At 29.0% G+C, this 14,628-nt stretch overlaps 2 protein-coding genes across 4 annotated transcripts; one reads left to right on the plus strand and one right to left on the minus strand.

The window, feature by feature from the left end:
* The first annotated feature begins 2,365 nt into the window (after positions 1–2,365).
* LOC109606266 (G-protein coupled receptor Mth2) lies at positions 2,366–9,551 on the plus strand. 2 transcript variants are annotated; one of them, XM_049963342.1, is made up of 11 exons: positions 2,366–2,725; positions 5,061–5,090; positions 5,147–5,470; positions 7,003–7,217; positions 7,270–7,460; positions 7,515–7,685; positions 7,790–7,868; positions 7,921–8,084; positions 8,141–8,468; positions 8,655–8,862; positions 9,028–9,138. In XM_049963342.1, exons 1-10 carry the CDS (start codon positions 2,627–2,629, stop codon positions 8,842–8,844), a joined length of 1,791 nt encoding a protein of 596 aa, XP_049819299.1. In that variant the 5' UTR covers positions 2,366–2,626; the 3' UTR covers positions 8,845–8,862; positions 9,028–9,138. The 2 variants fall into 2 exon arrangements, with proteins under 2 accessions (XP_049819299.1, XP_019878392.2); XM_020022833.2 differs by lacking the exon at positions 8,655–8,862 and having other exon boundaries at positions 2,370–2,725; positions 9,028–9,551.
* Positions 9,552–9,584: 33 nt separating this feature from the next.
* On the minus strand, positions 9,585–13,665 carry LOC109606323 (phosphatidylinositol 4,5-bisphosphate 5-phosphatase A). 2 transcript variants are annotated; one of them, XM_020022889.2, is made up of 7 exons: positions 13,419–13,665; positions 13,017–13,362; positions 11,723–11,898; positions 11,441–11,671; positions 11,237–11,390; positions 11,000–11,137; positions 9,585–10,947 (listed from the first exon to the last, which is right to left on the minus strand). In XM_020022889.2, exons 1-7 carry the CDS (start codon positions 13,430–13,432, stop codon positions 10,696–10,698), a joined length of 1,311 nt encoding a protein of 436 aa, XP_019878448.1. In that variant the 5' UTR covers positions 13,433–13,665; the 3' UTR covers positions 9,585–10,695. The 2 variants fall into 2 exon arrangements, with proteins under 2 accessions (XP_019878448.1, XP_019878443.1); XM_020022884.2 differs by having other exon boundaries at positions 11,000–11,161.
* Positions 13,666–14,628: the final 963 nt, after the last annotated feature.

A 14,628-nucleotide genomic window follows, 5' to 3' on the forward strand; every position in this document is an offset into this window, starting at 1 on the left:
TCCGCCGTATCACGTATCCGAATTAACATTTGAGTGATACCGGTTTTCAGATTTCAAAATCTTGAAAATATTGGCCATAATGGTGACGAATCTATTAAATTGAAAACTGTAATATGTTTACTGAATCGTCACACATAGAATTCATTTAAAAATATGTGGAATCCACACTGTATCTAATCAATGTACAAATAGGTTGACAACAATTTAGTCTGTACACTTTCCGTACACTTCACACGATTAACATGTATAATGTATTGTGGGCTTGTGTTTTAAAGTTGGGCGCCAAAATAATGATATTTCAATAGATTTCCTTGAGGTAGGTACAATTTTTTTAATCATGATGGTTTATTGTATTGTTACTTGTAATACTAGTAACTTAAAATAACATTCGGTTACGATAATAATTTGCTTTCCTTTGTCAAATCATACGTTGGGTCTTATTTTTCAATTTTCAATTTTTTGTTATGAATTATCAGAAAATGCTATTAATAACATTTTGTAAGTAATTAAAGTAATTAAATGTCTCATCAATTTTGTTTATGATTTTGTTTTTACACACATATTTCATGTTTAAGAATTATATTGTACTAAACTGATTAAGCTACTTAGTATTTAATTAGTAATTATAATTTATTTTTGTCTTTAATGATAATTATTGCGAAATACTGTTGATACTGTTGCAATAAAATGAAGAATATTTCGATGCACTGATTAATAACCGTGATTATTAAATATGTGCAATTGTTTTTGTGTATTGCACGAATTATAAAGATTAAATTAAATATCATAATATGTTTAATTAAAAATAATATGTTTAAACCACATTTACCTTTTAATGAAAAATTTAAAAGAAATCTAGTGTATGTCTTATATAATATTACATACTTTTAATGAATTTTGGCATTATTTTATGTTTATTAGAAATTACTACGGCCTCACATTAAGCGAAAAAAAATTTGTTTTTGCAAGACAAGCTCCGGCACACAAGAGCATCGATTTAAGGCTCCAATTGCTTCTCCATCCACCTTATTTGCCAGATTTAGCCCCATCGGACTATTATCTCTTCCCAAACCTCAAAAGATGGCTCGTCAATAAAAAATTCATATCGCGGAGGACGGGATAAAAAAGTTGGAAAATCGTCTGAATAAGTGTATCGATCTCAAAAGAAGCTACATTGAATAAAATGAAAAAAAAATTAGAAAAAAAATTGTTTCATTCCCAAGGAGGTTACTTTTCACCCCATCTAATATATAAAATAATATTAATATAATATTTATAAAATATCTGTACTTGAAGTAGCTACTATTATTTTAGACAAAATTTACAGTACTAAAGGGACACATACGACGGTTACTTAAGAAGTAAAGAATAATATGTATAAATTACATTAAATTAAATAACGATTTTCTTGCGTTAGAGAAATATCTTCAATCAATTATTATTTATAAATAAGTAAAATAATTTTAAGTATAATCGTAACTGATGATTATCCATTTGCAAAATATACAATATATTTGTTATTAACTGTTAGTCATGTTTATCATGTGTATTTCCTTCATTTATAAATAAACCACATGTACCATGTTGTAGTAATCTGTGAGTCAAATAAAGTTTAAATATAAATTCGGCTTAAATACCTTCATTGTAATCTATTTATAATATATGATGTAGGGTTCTATTAGGGCCAATCAATTATTTTAACGCACTAGAAACTGTGACGTGTTCATTTAAATTGTTCCTGGAATTCATGGTAATTAATAGTATAATGAGTTAGTTAACAAAATTGTTTATATCTTCAAATATACCATTTGTATTGTATAAGTTTATTAACTTTTGCAAAAGTAATATTTTGTCCGGGTTTTTGTCTTGGGTAAATTTGGACTTTTATTATTGCTAAAACGTTTAATTATTATATAGTTTTAGTGTTTCATATTTTATTAAAACATGAAAAATAATAAGAAAATGTGTAATGTATGTCAACTAACATCAATATTTTTAACCTGTCATAACATATAATAATAATTGATAGAATAATTAATTAAGTTGATTAGCAACAACTATAGAATATTAAATTATGGTCATAATTGTCATAACTGTTAAAATAAAACTATACATATAAATATATATGTACAGAATAGTGCCATCAAATGAATGAAAATCTCAAGATAATGCAACAAATAATAAATAAATCATTTTTGGAACATTTGAACACTTTTTAAGAGAAACTAAAATTATATCTGGCAATAATAGAATGTGTGTTCGACCTTGACCACCGAAAAATAACGCGACAGGCTTAATAAGTGACTTGGTACAGAATATTTATATATATTAGAGTACATCTTGTTCCACACATCGGCGTGTTACCGGCGAGGTATTGAATCGATTATATTTCAAATAAATAGTTGTTTCCGACAACTATCGTTATCTGTAATAAAAACGATTCAGTACCTTTAGATACGGTATTTCCTAACTCCATGCCAGTACCGTTGTGACCGAGGAAGCGACGAAACCCACGTGAAAAAATCGAAAATAGTTTCATGTCAAAAATCTCAGTGTACGTGTCGCAGCAACATGTGAACTGATTGATAAAATTAATCGGCAGTCGGACTTAAATTAGTGTGCGAAAATGGGGTGTGTTAAATTCCTAGTGACTGTTTTATTGGTGGTTAAATCGGTAAATTGTAATCAAACGAGTGAATCTGCGGCGACGACTGAAGGCAAACCGGTAAATCAACAAACACAATCATCAATACTTTGTTTGTTTTCTCAGAATTTATGTTTAATTAATTATTTGCAGTGAAATATTTTAAATATGTTAAAATTTACACTATATCACATTTGGTTACTATTTGTCATTTGAGTTGTATGAAATATTTACGTGTCGTGTTCTGCTGATTACATATCGGTTTATCAATATTGATGACGCGAAGGTATTTTATCTTTAAGGCAAATAATAATTCAGTTTTATTAGAAAATGTGTTGAAATTATTTTCTGTAGTTACAACATAATTTTAGTTAAAACATTTATCCTCTATTTTATCAAATTAGATAATTATCTAGATATTCTAAAGAAAATTATACTTATTTTTAAACGTATATATGGTAAAATGATTCACAATTAAGTTAACGTTATATAACCATGCATTTTAATATAAATATTGCCACAAGTCATATATAAATATTGTAATTAAAATTAACATAATTAAATACCTCATTATCATAGATATTGTTATAAAAATATTGCACATGCAAACACTGTTACACAAATTCTAGGAGATTTTACATATAGATAAAAACACTATGAAAAGTAAATTTTTGCTTCTCGCAGTTCAATATATAGATAAATAAAATATGTAACATAAACGACTATAAAAATATGTATTTTTAATACTTACTTATTGGCCAATGAAAAGTGAATCATTGTAACATATTTCAAAGTTTATACGTAAACATACATGGAATCAGATTATTCCACTAACTACAGTGTTAAAGGATTGTTCGTTAACTTAACAATGTTTTTAGACCTAAATTTATGTTTCGTTACAAAACTACTAATTAAATAAATAAATACTGTAATGAATTTAAAAAAATATATATATTAAAAATGATGTAAATATATTTATTTGGTGAGTTAGGAAATATTTTTTTGTATATTTATGTTAGAAAAGATGTCGAAATAATTTTCTGTAGTTGTAATATCATTTAAAATAATTTTAATTATTGCTTATTAATTACTAAACATTATTAGATAATGCACTACTTACTTCAATTTATAAATTAATTAATTTCTGTTTTATTTAGCTAGAATATTATTTAGTTATATTTTTAATATTCGATAATGAAACCTGGAACATTAAATAAACCATATGAGCTATTTTAATTAATTAATTAATTAATTAAGTTTGTATAGAAAACATCAACCAACTTAATTCACTAAGTACTATTCTTAACTTATATTAACAGTGTTTTTAGATCCAAATTTAAATGTTTCAATAAAGAACTACTAATCCCACATTGACTTAGTTGGTAAGAGATAAGATAAGATAAAGATTTGCTTGGTGAATAAAGCTGAAAATATAAATAAATTTGTATTTATTTAACAGTAGCTTATGTTTTTCATAAAAGTGTCATCCGCACGTAAAAAAAGCAAATTGAGCTTATCCTTGTGATTTATACGTGGTATGTGAATTTTAGGTATTGATTTTTGATCGAAAAAGCGGACTTACAATTATATAAATTAAAGTTGTAGAATGTTTATTTATCTTTAATTCCTTCTTTAATCAAATCGGTTAATTAGATCCCGTGTTACACCAAAAAATGTCAGTGCAACTTCAAAATTTGAAAATAATAAATTTAAAAATTCATTTGTAGGAAAATTTTTCCACAAAAAAGTGTGATTTTCGTGTTTAGTGCAACATTTTTAGGAAAATCATAGTGGGATATGAAATACAAAATGGCTGCAGATCAATGATATTAAAACAAAGCAATATGTTTTTTTATTGCTGTCCAACATTGACAAAATAATTGTCCATTCTTACCACGAAAATTAAAAAGTTTAAATACAATATTATTATTATCAGTTTAGTGGTCTATTAAGATTGATAATTCACAAATACGTCAACGAATCTAAAAATATATTTTTATTAAGAAAAACTGCGTTACTTACTTTTAAACTAACGTAATTTGAGTCATTGTTTTTTTACAAAACACAAACAAATTAACACAAGTAGTATATATATAAACACATTTGTACTATTAAAAGTATATTTTTGTTATCCATCGAGGTTGAATATATAAATAAACGAAGCTTGTAACGTAAACGACTTGAAAATTGTAATTGTTATTTTAAGAAATTTTACTATGAAATTGAAAGTGTAACATAAAATTTACCATATGTACTATTTAACATAACTTATTGATACAATTCAATATATTATACATAAATAGATTGATGAAAGGAGGTAAAAATATATTTTAAAATGTACATGTATACCTACGTATGATGTACGAGAAAATTTGCTTATTTTCACAAATTAATATACTTTTTTTTGTAATTTCAGACGAGTCCGGGGAAAATTCACTTGAACCAAGTAAGAAAATTTAAATAAAATTCGTCCAAAGCTAAATAGTAAATGCTGTTTTTTAGGAAGCAGTTTCGCCACAAATTGACGGTTTCTCGGGACAATACATCACCTCCGGACCGATAGTTTTGGTCAACAACAAGGAGTTGTTCATATCAAATGTGAAATTCAACAACGACGGTTTGAACGCCGTCCTGTCCGTGGGAGATGACGATTGTATCGTACGAAAAACAATATTCACGTTGGATTCGTACGACGGCCACAATTTGATTGTCGACAGCTCACAGGTATTGAAAAAGGATGACACGCTTTGCGTTTACTCCGACAAGGAGAACAGGACTCTTGCCCAGGTGCGAATCACCGAAGACGTACCTAATTTATTTAATAAGGTAAGTGTTGATTCTGATAATCGAAAAAATATATATGTAGGAATTTAGTGTTATCTAAAAGTTTCAATACAGTTGTTAAATGTTTACTTTTATGTGGCAACAATGTAACATGTTAATGTGAGATCGTTTTATGAAAGGTGAAATGTTAAAGAGATAATATTTAATTATTTTATTATAGGCAATTTTAATAATATAGTATTTGTCAAAAATTATTTATTTATGTGTAAAATTTGGGAATACTTGACTTTTTTCGGGATGGTGCTTCGTTAACGTTTATGCCAAAAATGAACTTGTCAGCATCAAAATTGGTTGGTTTACAGATTTTTTAGTTAGACCATCAATCTAACAAAATTTTTGGAAAAAAATTAATAATTTAAAAATTATAGTATAGGACATGGTAGTCATTTTATTTACAATTATATGTGAAAAATGAAGAAAAAATACACTTCTGGAGGAAAGTTTAGAAATCCTAATATTTATAAATTATATTTACTTTTATTAAGAAATTATAAAGTACAACAGATTTTATTCAAAATAATTTAGTTTTCGAATAATAAATCAAAAACAACTAAATGTATTAATATTTTGTTGCGTAACTATCAGCTTGAATGACTACTACATACCTTTTGTTCATGGAGGTATTTTTTGCCATTCAGAAGGCCTGTCTTATTTTGTATTGTGTGCTACAGTATATTTCTTTCTAAATAATTCCAAAGATGATCTACAGGGTTTAGATTAAGTGATTGTGAAGGCCATGGCAAAACTTCTACTTTTTCTTGTTCGAACCAATCTTTTATGTACTTGGAATCATGCTTGGGATCGTTGTCCTGTTGAAACAACCATCTTAGCATATTATTATCCGCGGAAGGTAGCATTTGGTCCTTTAATATGCTTCCTTAAACAAATCGATCCATTTTTTCGTTAATATGGACCAATGAGCATAGCATTGACATTGCCTCCTCTGTGTTTAACTGTAGGGAACTGGTATTTTTTATGAAATCATACGCTTACTGGTCGCCTTATAAAACTCTTGCCATCATTTCCAAATAATTTAAACTAATATTCATCGGTAAATATCACCAATCCCCACTTTTCGGTGGACCACGAAAGATGCTCCTTTGCAAAACTAAGCCTTTCTTTCTATTTTTCTTTGTTTTTTAATATACAGGGCGTTTATTTTAATATTATTTTTTATAATTGTTTATTTACTATTTTAAACAATTATATTCTAGGATTTCCAAGCTTTTGTCCAGGAGTGTATATAGAGCGTTCCATTGAAAATAACAAAAATAATGTCACTTCCGGGGAAACCGGAACGGAATTTATTTTGTTCAAAATAAAGTAGTTCAAGTTGTGTTATAATTGCTATATAAATTTCAAACCAATACCATTTTTTGATTTCTGATGTATACGATCACAGTGATTTAACCCGGACATTTTCAAAAAAGTTTCTCGGTTTTTAAAAGAACTACATACTATTTCTCTCAGAAATAAATGAATTTTATTTAATGACATCAATTTGTTTATTGTAGACTGAATACAAAACAATACTGAGACTTCCCAAATGTTGCCCATTTGGCGAGGAGATATCGACAGAGGGCTGCGTAAAAAAAAGTACTGATTCTAGTTTTAATATAACAATAGATGTGCTGGACCACAACACCACACATCTTAATCTGGATCCCTTGAACACAACAGACTTCGCATTTATCCCTTACGTTTACAACTACCAATCCTGTGACAATCAGTAAGTTAATTAACACGTATGTATCCAACAGTTGTAATAAAATTCGTTACAGATTTGGACTATCCGAGGAGGACATTTATCATTTACTAAAAAATGGATCATTGATCGTAAAAACAATTAACAAGCGTGCATTGTCACATGGGAAATTTTGTTTTGACCAATTCGAAGGTACAGAAATCATAATCATTTGCCATAATGTGCAGTCAGCTTCAGCTTCTGTCTTCAGCAAGTGGTATGTTCCAGGTAATTTTTTAATTTAAACCAAACGAATTGATAAATTAAGAAGTGTTATTTTAGTTTTGTGCGTATCATTTTTCTGTTTTGTGGTTGTGGCTGGAGTGTATTACTACTTTTTGTACGACACGAAACATATTCATAAACAAATTTTTAGTATTTATTCAGTAGTTATGGCGATTGCATATTTGACTATGATTATATTGTATTATTGGGAAGGTTGCTCAACTTTGGGTAAGTTATGTTTCTGTAATTTAATTTTTGTTTTAATTAGTTTTAAAATGAACTATTATTTTCATTTTCTGATATATATTGCAAAAACGCTGTTATTATTTTAGGATATTTTACACAAGGACTTCTCATTGCCGCTTATTACTGGGTGTTCATACTGTGTGCTGATTGCGTCTACCTCATTCTGTAAGTTAATCAGCACTGTTTGTGATACCGATTAAACGTTTAACATTTTTAGAAACTATAAGGCGGACCAAAAAAATTTGACACGGTTATGCATTTACTCTTTGGGTTCCCTTATTGTCATCATCTTTCCAATTTTGGCAGCAATTCTGTATAAAATTCCCAATATGCCGTCAGGCATTATACAAGTCACTAAAGGAAATAAGTGTGATATTCAAGGTGATATTGATATTTTGTTTATAAATGATGTACTAGAATTGATTGTATTTTTTCAGAGAACAATGTGGTTTTCTTCACTGTACCGTGTGCTGCGTTTATTATACTTGCGTGCGCATGTGTGTGTTATATGAAATACAAAATATTACAAATTGACAAAAGTGAAAACAATTTAAAAAATTATGAAATATTGCTGAAAACTACAAATAACGATCCTTCACCAGTTGGAGTTAGTTACCCCAGAGTGACTCGACTTGATAGTGATCCTTCAGATGACACAGAGTATAGATGGCAAACAACAAGACAACTGCAAAATCCCGAATTTTTTTACAGAAATGATGTCAGGGTGATTCAATGGGACCAGGACAAGAAAAAATTCACTTTCATGTAAGTACTAAATTCTTAATTTTAAACTTAACCACATCTTATGTCTTTACATCAAAAATATTTCGTGACAGGAAGCGATTGTTTTGCGTTGGTTTCTTACGCACTTAATAATTAAAATTCTTGTTCAAATGATTCACTAATGAATATCCCTAATTGAAACGTAATTTTGCTCCAATTACTTTTTAGGTTTAGACAGTGCATACTCGTAATTCTTATAGTAATCCTTTATTTGGTGTCCGGTCATTTGTGTAGTATAACGGACACCCCTGCGGGTATGACGGTGGGTTTTCGGGTGGTGGGTTATCTGCAAGGAATACTCATACTATTCCTGACCGTGGGCCATTGGTACCACGGAAAATCCACTCGGCCAGGATAATTTTTTAAAAATATGACGGTAATAAATTATTACAATCTCGTACTTGTTACCGCTGCACCTGGTTATGGTTTTTCTGGGCTTTCACCTTTCTTGTGTTATCTTCTACCGATTTACTTTTAGCTTGCTATCTACAAAACAACATTATTAATGTCAGAAATAAATTACAAATCAATATGTTTTCAGGTGCCACTCTCATTTGCTACTGACACTAACGATGGCGTTCTTCTTAGTCAATTCATTCGAGGAACTTTCTTCAAGCACCCTTGGTGTTGTGGCGAGGGGGATAACTGCAACTCAAGGTTTTATTGTTGCATGTGCGTTCTGCTTCAACTATCGGATAAGGAGGCAAATTAAAAAACGCACAAAATCACTACCTTATTCCTATATCTTTTCGACTGCGTTTAAATGTGGCAACTGTCGTAATTGAGATGAGAAATGTTAATGTTGTTTATTTATTTAATTGGACATTTTCTAATTTGTAATATTCGTTAATTTAAATTTTGATATAAAGTAGGATGTAGTTAATTATTCCGTGAAATATTGACGATCGAATTTGAATTATAAAACTGCTTTTTCTAAATTTGAATGTTGTTAAATCTACAGTATTTATAAAATATTATGTATATTTATTTAATTATATTCTTATGTACTTTTAGATTAAATTATTGAATGTTATTTGTATTTTTATAAATAATAAATTTAAGTATACTTCGAATTTTATTTACCCCAATAAGACTCAATTATAGCAATAAGAGAATATATTTTTCAACAAGTTGAACATTAACATTAGTAACTATTATTTTCAAAATGATCATTTATAAACTAAATCAATAAATTGTACTTTTTAAACATCAGAATGCAACTATTAATTTTAAATGTTCATCTTGAAATACATACCTTTTGATTCTAAATTTATCAAAGCAAATGTGGATGTGACAAATACTTAAAAATATTAAAAATGAATAAGAGAGACGTGTAGTAATATAATCCTGTATCTTAATGTTAAAAAACTAAATAACAAATAGAGATATTGCAACTAAACAACAAATATAAAAATAACCATATTAATTACTCCACTATACATACATGTATTTGTACAACTAGATATAAAGCATAAAATTTATATTTATATAAAAATATATAAATTACTTTTAGTGTATAAATATTACAAGCAAATACTGCTAGGGATTTGTTCAAACAGTATATAATTTCTTTAATACGATTTTTAATACTTTATATACATTTTAGTCGGATAGCATTCCTGTTATTTGCCAGCAAGCTTTCTTTGAAGAATAAATATTAAAATTTGACTAGTCTCAAAACGCAGACGCAAAGACTGACGTGGATGCAGATATTATATATTATATTTTAATTATATATTTTCTAGACACAAAATTTCACTTACATATTTAGCTGCTTTTTGTGTTACTTAGAAATAATTCAGTGTATTAATTAAAATATGTTCTTAAATTGTTTAAATCTTAAATGGTAATATAAAGAATTTATGTCATATTAGGTCTTGTAATTTTAAGTAATTAATTAAAAGTAATCTAACATTTTTTAAGTACACTTACTAATTGTTTACAATTATTATTATTATTATACAATTAAGTTAAAAACTATAGAACTATCAATCAATTGTCATTTTTATAATAAAATCTAAATAGTTTTTTTACTTAAAATAATAAATGCATTATTACGCCTCTTCAGCAATTCCAATAATCAATTTTTTAGTGGGAACTGAAATTGTATAAATAAAATCTACATGTAACAACCATAAACGTTATTGCATCCCAGAACTACCCTTTTTCTCATCCCACCCCATTCAGAATAATTAAAGACGTAATGAATTTAATCACTGTGATTCTTGACGATGGGGAATGCGTTGCTGATGCCCAACACGCTACTAACTTGATCCTCGGACTGTCTGAAATAAATCAAACAATATTTGCCCTTGCACTGGTTGGGCAGTTCGGAGAACGTGACTTCGAATCTTTGAGGTTGACGCGGTGAAAAAGTCGCCGGCTGAGCTTCACCAGTAGGCGTACTGCATTTGCTCACGTATTCGTATGCCACGTATTCATCCAGAGCGGTGAAATTTTCCTGAAAGCATGCGAATAGGTTTCAGGTGGTTTTTGTTTAAAGGAAGATTTACCTTGAAGATGCCTATCCAATCTTGGACGTCGGTTCTTAAGTGGCCGGACACCTTGTACGCTGCCTTGTTCTCGTCCTCTTCGTTCCAGCTGGTAATTTCTTCGAATTCGACAGTCGATTCAATGTAATCTGAAAATACCTTACCAAGAGATGGAGGACGAATCTAACGAAATTAAAAACTCACTAATAAAAACAAAAACAACTAAAACATAAAACAAACGAACAGTAAGACGCTTACTTTTATTAGAAACTCAGCAGAAACGGGCTTGTGGTCGCTGAGACAATACGACGGATGCGACTTGTAACTCAACTGATCCACATTCAGGGTGATGTTCTCGTAATTCTTAGCGTTGACACGGTACAAAATTCGATCACACCAGGCGGGCCTCCTCCTAAAAATCCGATTAAAGATATCTAACATTACGCCAAACACATTTATTACTTGTAGTCGTAACGATGAGTACCGACTTCGTATTTAAACGTGGGCGGGAAGTCCGGTTCTTTTTCGGTCAGTTCGCTGAAGGCCTTCTGCTCTTTCATCACGTGCCTAAGCTGGTCGTGCTCGAACAGCTTCTTGAGCTCCTTCTTTTTGATCGTGCGATCGATCTCTTCAGGCATCTGATCGTACTCTTCCATCAAACGGAAGTTCAAGTCTCCCATCCAAAACACGTAACTGGAAACACAAAATTACAATTTTGCCACGTGATTTAATTGATGGAATTACTCGTGGAATAGGATTTTAGATGTTTCGGGAATGTGAAAGTCTTGATCTTTGATTATTTTATTGTAGTCATCGATTCTCGAATCCAATTCGCCATCGTGGGCGGACAAATGGGAATTGACGAAGCACAAGGAACAGCCGGAAATGTTTAATCTAATACTGACTGCACCTTTATTACCCTACAACAAATAATTGTGGTACTCATAAAAACTTCTAATATTTGAATAATACATTAATTGTATTAATATTGGTATTGGGAAATTAAACATTTAACCTTTTGTATATAAGTACAAAAGCGAACAGTTTAATGGCTTGTAAATTATACCTTTAAATTGAATAATATTTGAGTTAGTCTGGTCAAGAAAGATTAATCTAAATTAAAGTGATGATATCACGTTTTTGTCTGTAATATGATGAAAGTATCAAGAATACTTCGTTCATCGTTATCTGTAACATTAAATAATATTGGTTTAAGGTAGATACATAGAATCACTGATAATAATCGCAATACAATTCCCGATTACAGTAATTACATCATAAAAACAACGCTTTTTGGATATAAAAATAGTACATTTCCAATTATACACTTTGTTTTCAATCAAAAATAATAATGATGATAACATTTTCTATTTTCATTTGTCCTTTAAGAACAAATTAATAAAATCAAGGTTACAATGTGCGTATGTTTAATATTTAATTTCCACGATAGTTACAATACTTTAATCATATACGCAAATACATATAAATTGAAAAGGTCCGTAATAAACACTAACATATGTTATTTATGTTAATATCAGAAATAGAATTTATCCATAACAAACTTGTCAATTTCCGTTTTGAAATGAAATAAATATTTGTGAATTAAAATAAAAACAAAATAAAACATATCAATTAAAAAAACATCCTCTAACAAAATGTAAATAAACATGTAGATAATTAAGAAAAAAGTTACATATTAAATATTAATACAAATTCAATTGTAGAATTTAAATAACTGCCCTCTATAAAAAATTAAACTCAATCAAAAGATCAATAAACGAGTGAGCGTTGACGTGGTATATAATATCTATAATTTTTCTCTACTATTTTATAATAATATAGAGAGTGATCAAATATGATCAACTATTAGTGTAGGATGTAGATATAAATATTATACTTTATTTTGTCAATACTTTAGACACTTGTAAAAAGAAAAATTATAATGATTATAGTGGTACAGATAAGATTTCCTATAATAATGAAGTTTAAGCTAAGCACTTGTATCATAAATAATTTATTTGCATCAAAAATCTCTTACCCACATTCCAGAGAGTCCAGTTCTTGTGTATTCACTTTCCACCTCCCTAATATTCAGAATGTGCTTCCTCAATGAGAATAGTATGAGCAAAATTCCCTGCAACCTAATTGACTTGATCTTAACGTAGTCCTTGATTTGTAAAAGGTCCTTCAGGGCTTTGGTCCAGGCGTCATCAAATAAAGAATCCCTCAACATGTTATGGGGCTGAGCATTGACTTCTTGGAACGCCAGCACGTAGATATCGGGTATTTTATCCATTTTTCGGTCATCTTTGAACGAAAGTAAGTCATGCAAGCTGGTATCTTTGGGGTTTTCGGTTCCTACGTTGTATGTCGCCACGTAAATTCTACAATAAATGGTCAATTAATTAAATAGAAATGTTATGCAAAACTTATTAATTACCTTAAGTTGTCCATTTTTAGAATAGGCAAGAAACTGATTCCACAGATAATTACACAGTTAGACTATTAAATGTCAAATTTGTTTTGTTTTGATTGGACGGGAAACCTACGTAAATGTCATTGTTGGTTGATACAAAATCCATAAAATAAACATGTAAAATTGATCAGTTTACATAATACGTACAATAGGGGTTGCATATATAGCATAATTGTCGAAATTAGTGGAAAGTACAATAAATTTTAATCTAATTAGTCTAAAAACTGTTAATAGTGATTAATATGATAAATAATGGTAATGTTGTGTTTGCGGTTGATAAGTATGAACCTATGCAGAACGTACGTCGCTATCTGACCGCTTTACTTCTAATTTGCGGGCGGTGTTGCCAATTTGTGTTATAAGTCGTATTTGGAGAAATTATAATTTATTTTTATTTGACATTATATCATGCCTTTGTTGTGACAAATAATACGAAAGAAATGAAACGAAACAATAAATACGGAATTAAAATTTATTGTAAGAGAGGATATTGTTGTCTAATGCACTTAATATGGCATTGAAATGGTCCCCGTTTCGGAATTTATTTCTCCAAATAAATTCATGCATATATGAGAGAAATAAATCTTCTGTAGTTTCAAATTGGTGACGAAGTTTTCTTTTGCATCGCATCCACATGTTCTCAACATTTTGAGTGTGAACCATATTATTTTCAAGATGAACGAAATTTTGCTGTAAATATTTTCAAAAAAAAGAAATGGAAACCTAATGTAACCTAACCTGACCTATTTTTCATCAGTTTCAGTTCATCAAAAATAGAATATAAAAAAATTGTCAATAATGTAATTTGTCAATTCAAATTTTTGAAAATTTTGTAATTTTTATTAAATTCAATATTGACAATTTTTTTTGATGAACTTTCTGAAAAAATGTAGGTCAGGTTAGGTTATATTAGGTTTTTATTTATTTTTTTTTTTTTTTTTGAATATATTCTATTTCTGTTGAACTTATTGAGAAAAATAGGAACACAATATAAAAAAAATTGTTCATAAAAATTTCAATGAAAAATCTCATTAGTCAATATTTTTCAACTAAATCTTAATTTTTTACTTGTTGAAAAGATACTCTTCGGCGCGAGTACAATATTTTGAAAAAAATAATAGGAAGAATGTCTTTCTTTCTATTTTTTACAGCCAAAATTAGGAGCTGCGAGTCT

Source organism: Aethina tumida, chromosome 2 (assembly GCF_024364675.1).
Source record: "Aethina tumida isolate Nest 87 chromosome 2, icAetTumi1.1, whole genome shotgun sequence".
NCBI classification, from domain to species: domain Eukaryota; kingdom Metazoa; phylum Arthropoda; class Insecta; order Coleoptera; family Nitidulidae; genus Aethina; species Aethina tumida.

Coding starts and splice junctions, on each gene's coding strand:
- LOC109606266 (XM_020022833.2), top strand. CDS start 2,627: ATGGGGTGTGTTAAATTCCTAGTGACTGTTTTATTGGTGGTTAAATCG. Junction 7,218..7,269: donor TACCAATCCTGTGACAATCA/GTAAGTTAATTA, acceptor AATTCGTTACAG/ATTTGGACTATCCGAGGAGG. Junction 8,085..8,140: donor AAATAAGTGTGATATTCAAG/GTGATATTGATA, acceptor GTATTTTTTCAG/AGAACAATGTGGTTTTCTTC.
- LOC109606323 (XM_020022884.2), bottom strand. Junction 11,899..13,016: donor CTGGACTCTCTGGAATGTGG/GTAAGAGATTTT, acceptor TATTTGTTGTAG/GGTAATAAAGGTGCAGTCAG. Junction 11,162..11,236: donor CTGCTGAGTTTCTAATAAAA/GTAAGCGTCTTA, acceptor TAATTTCGTTAG/ATTCGTCCTCCATCTCTTGG.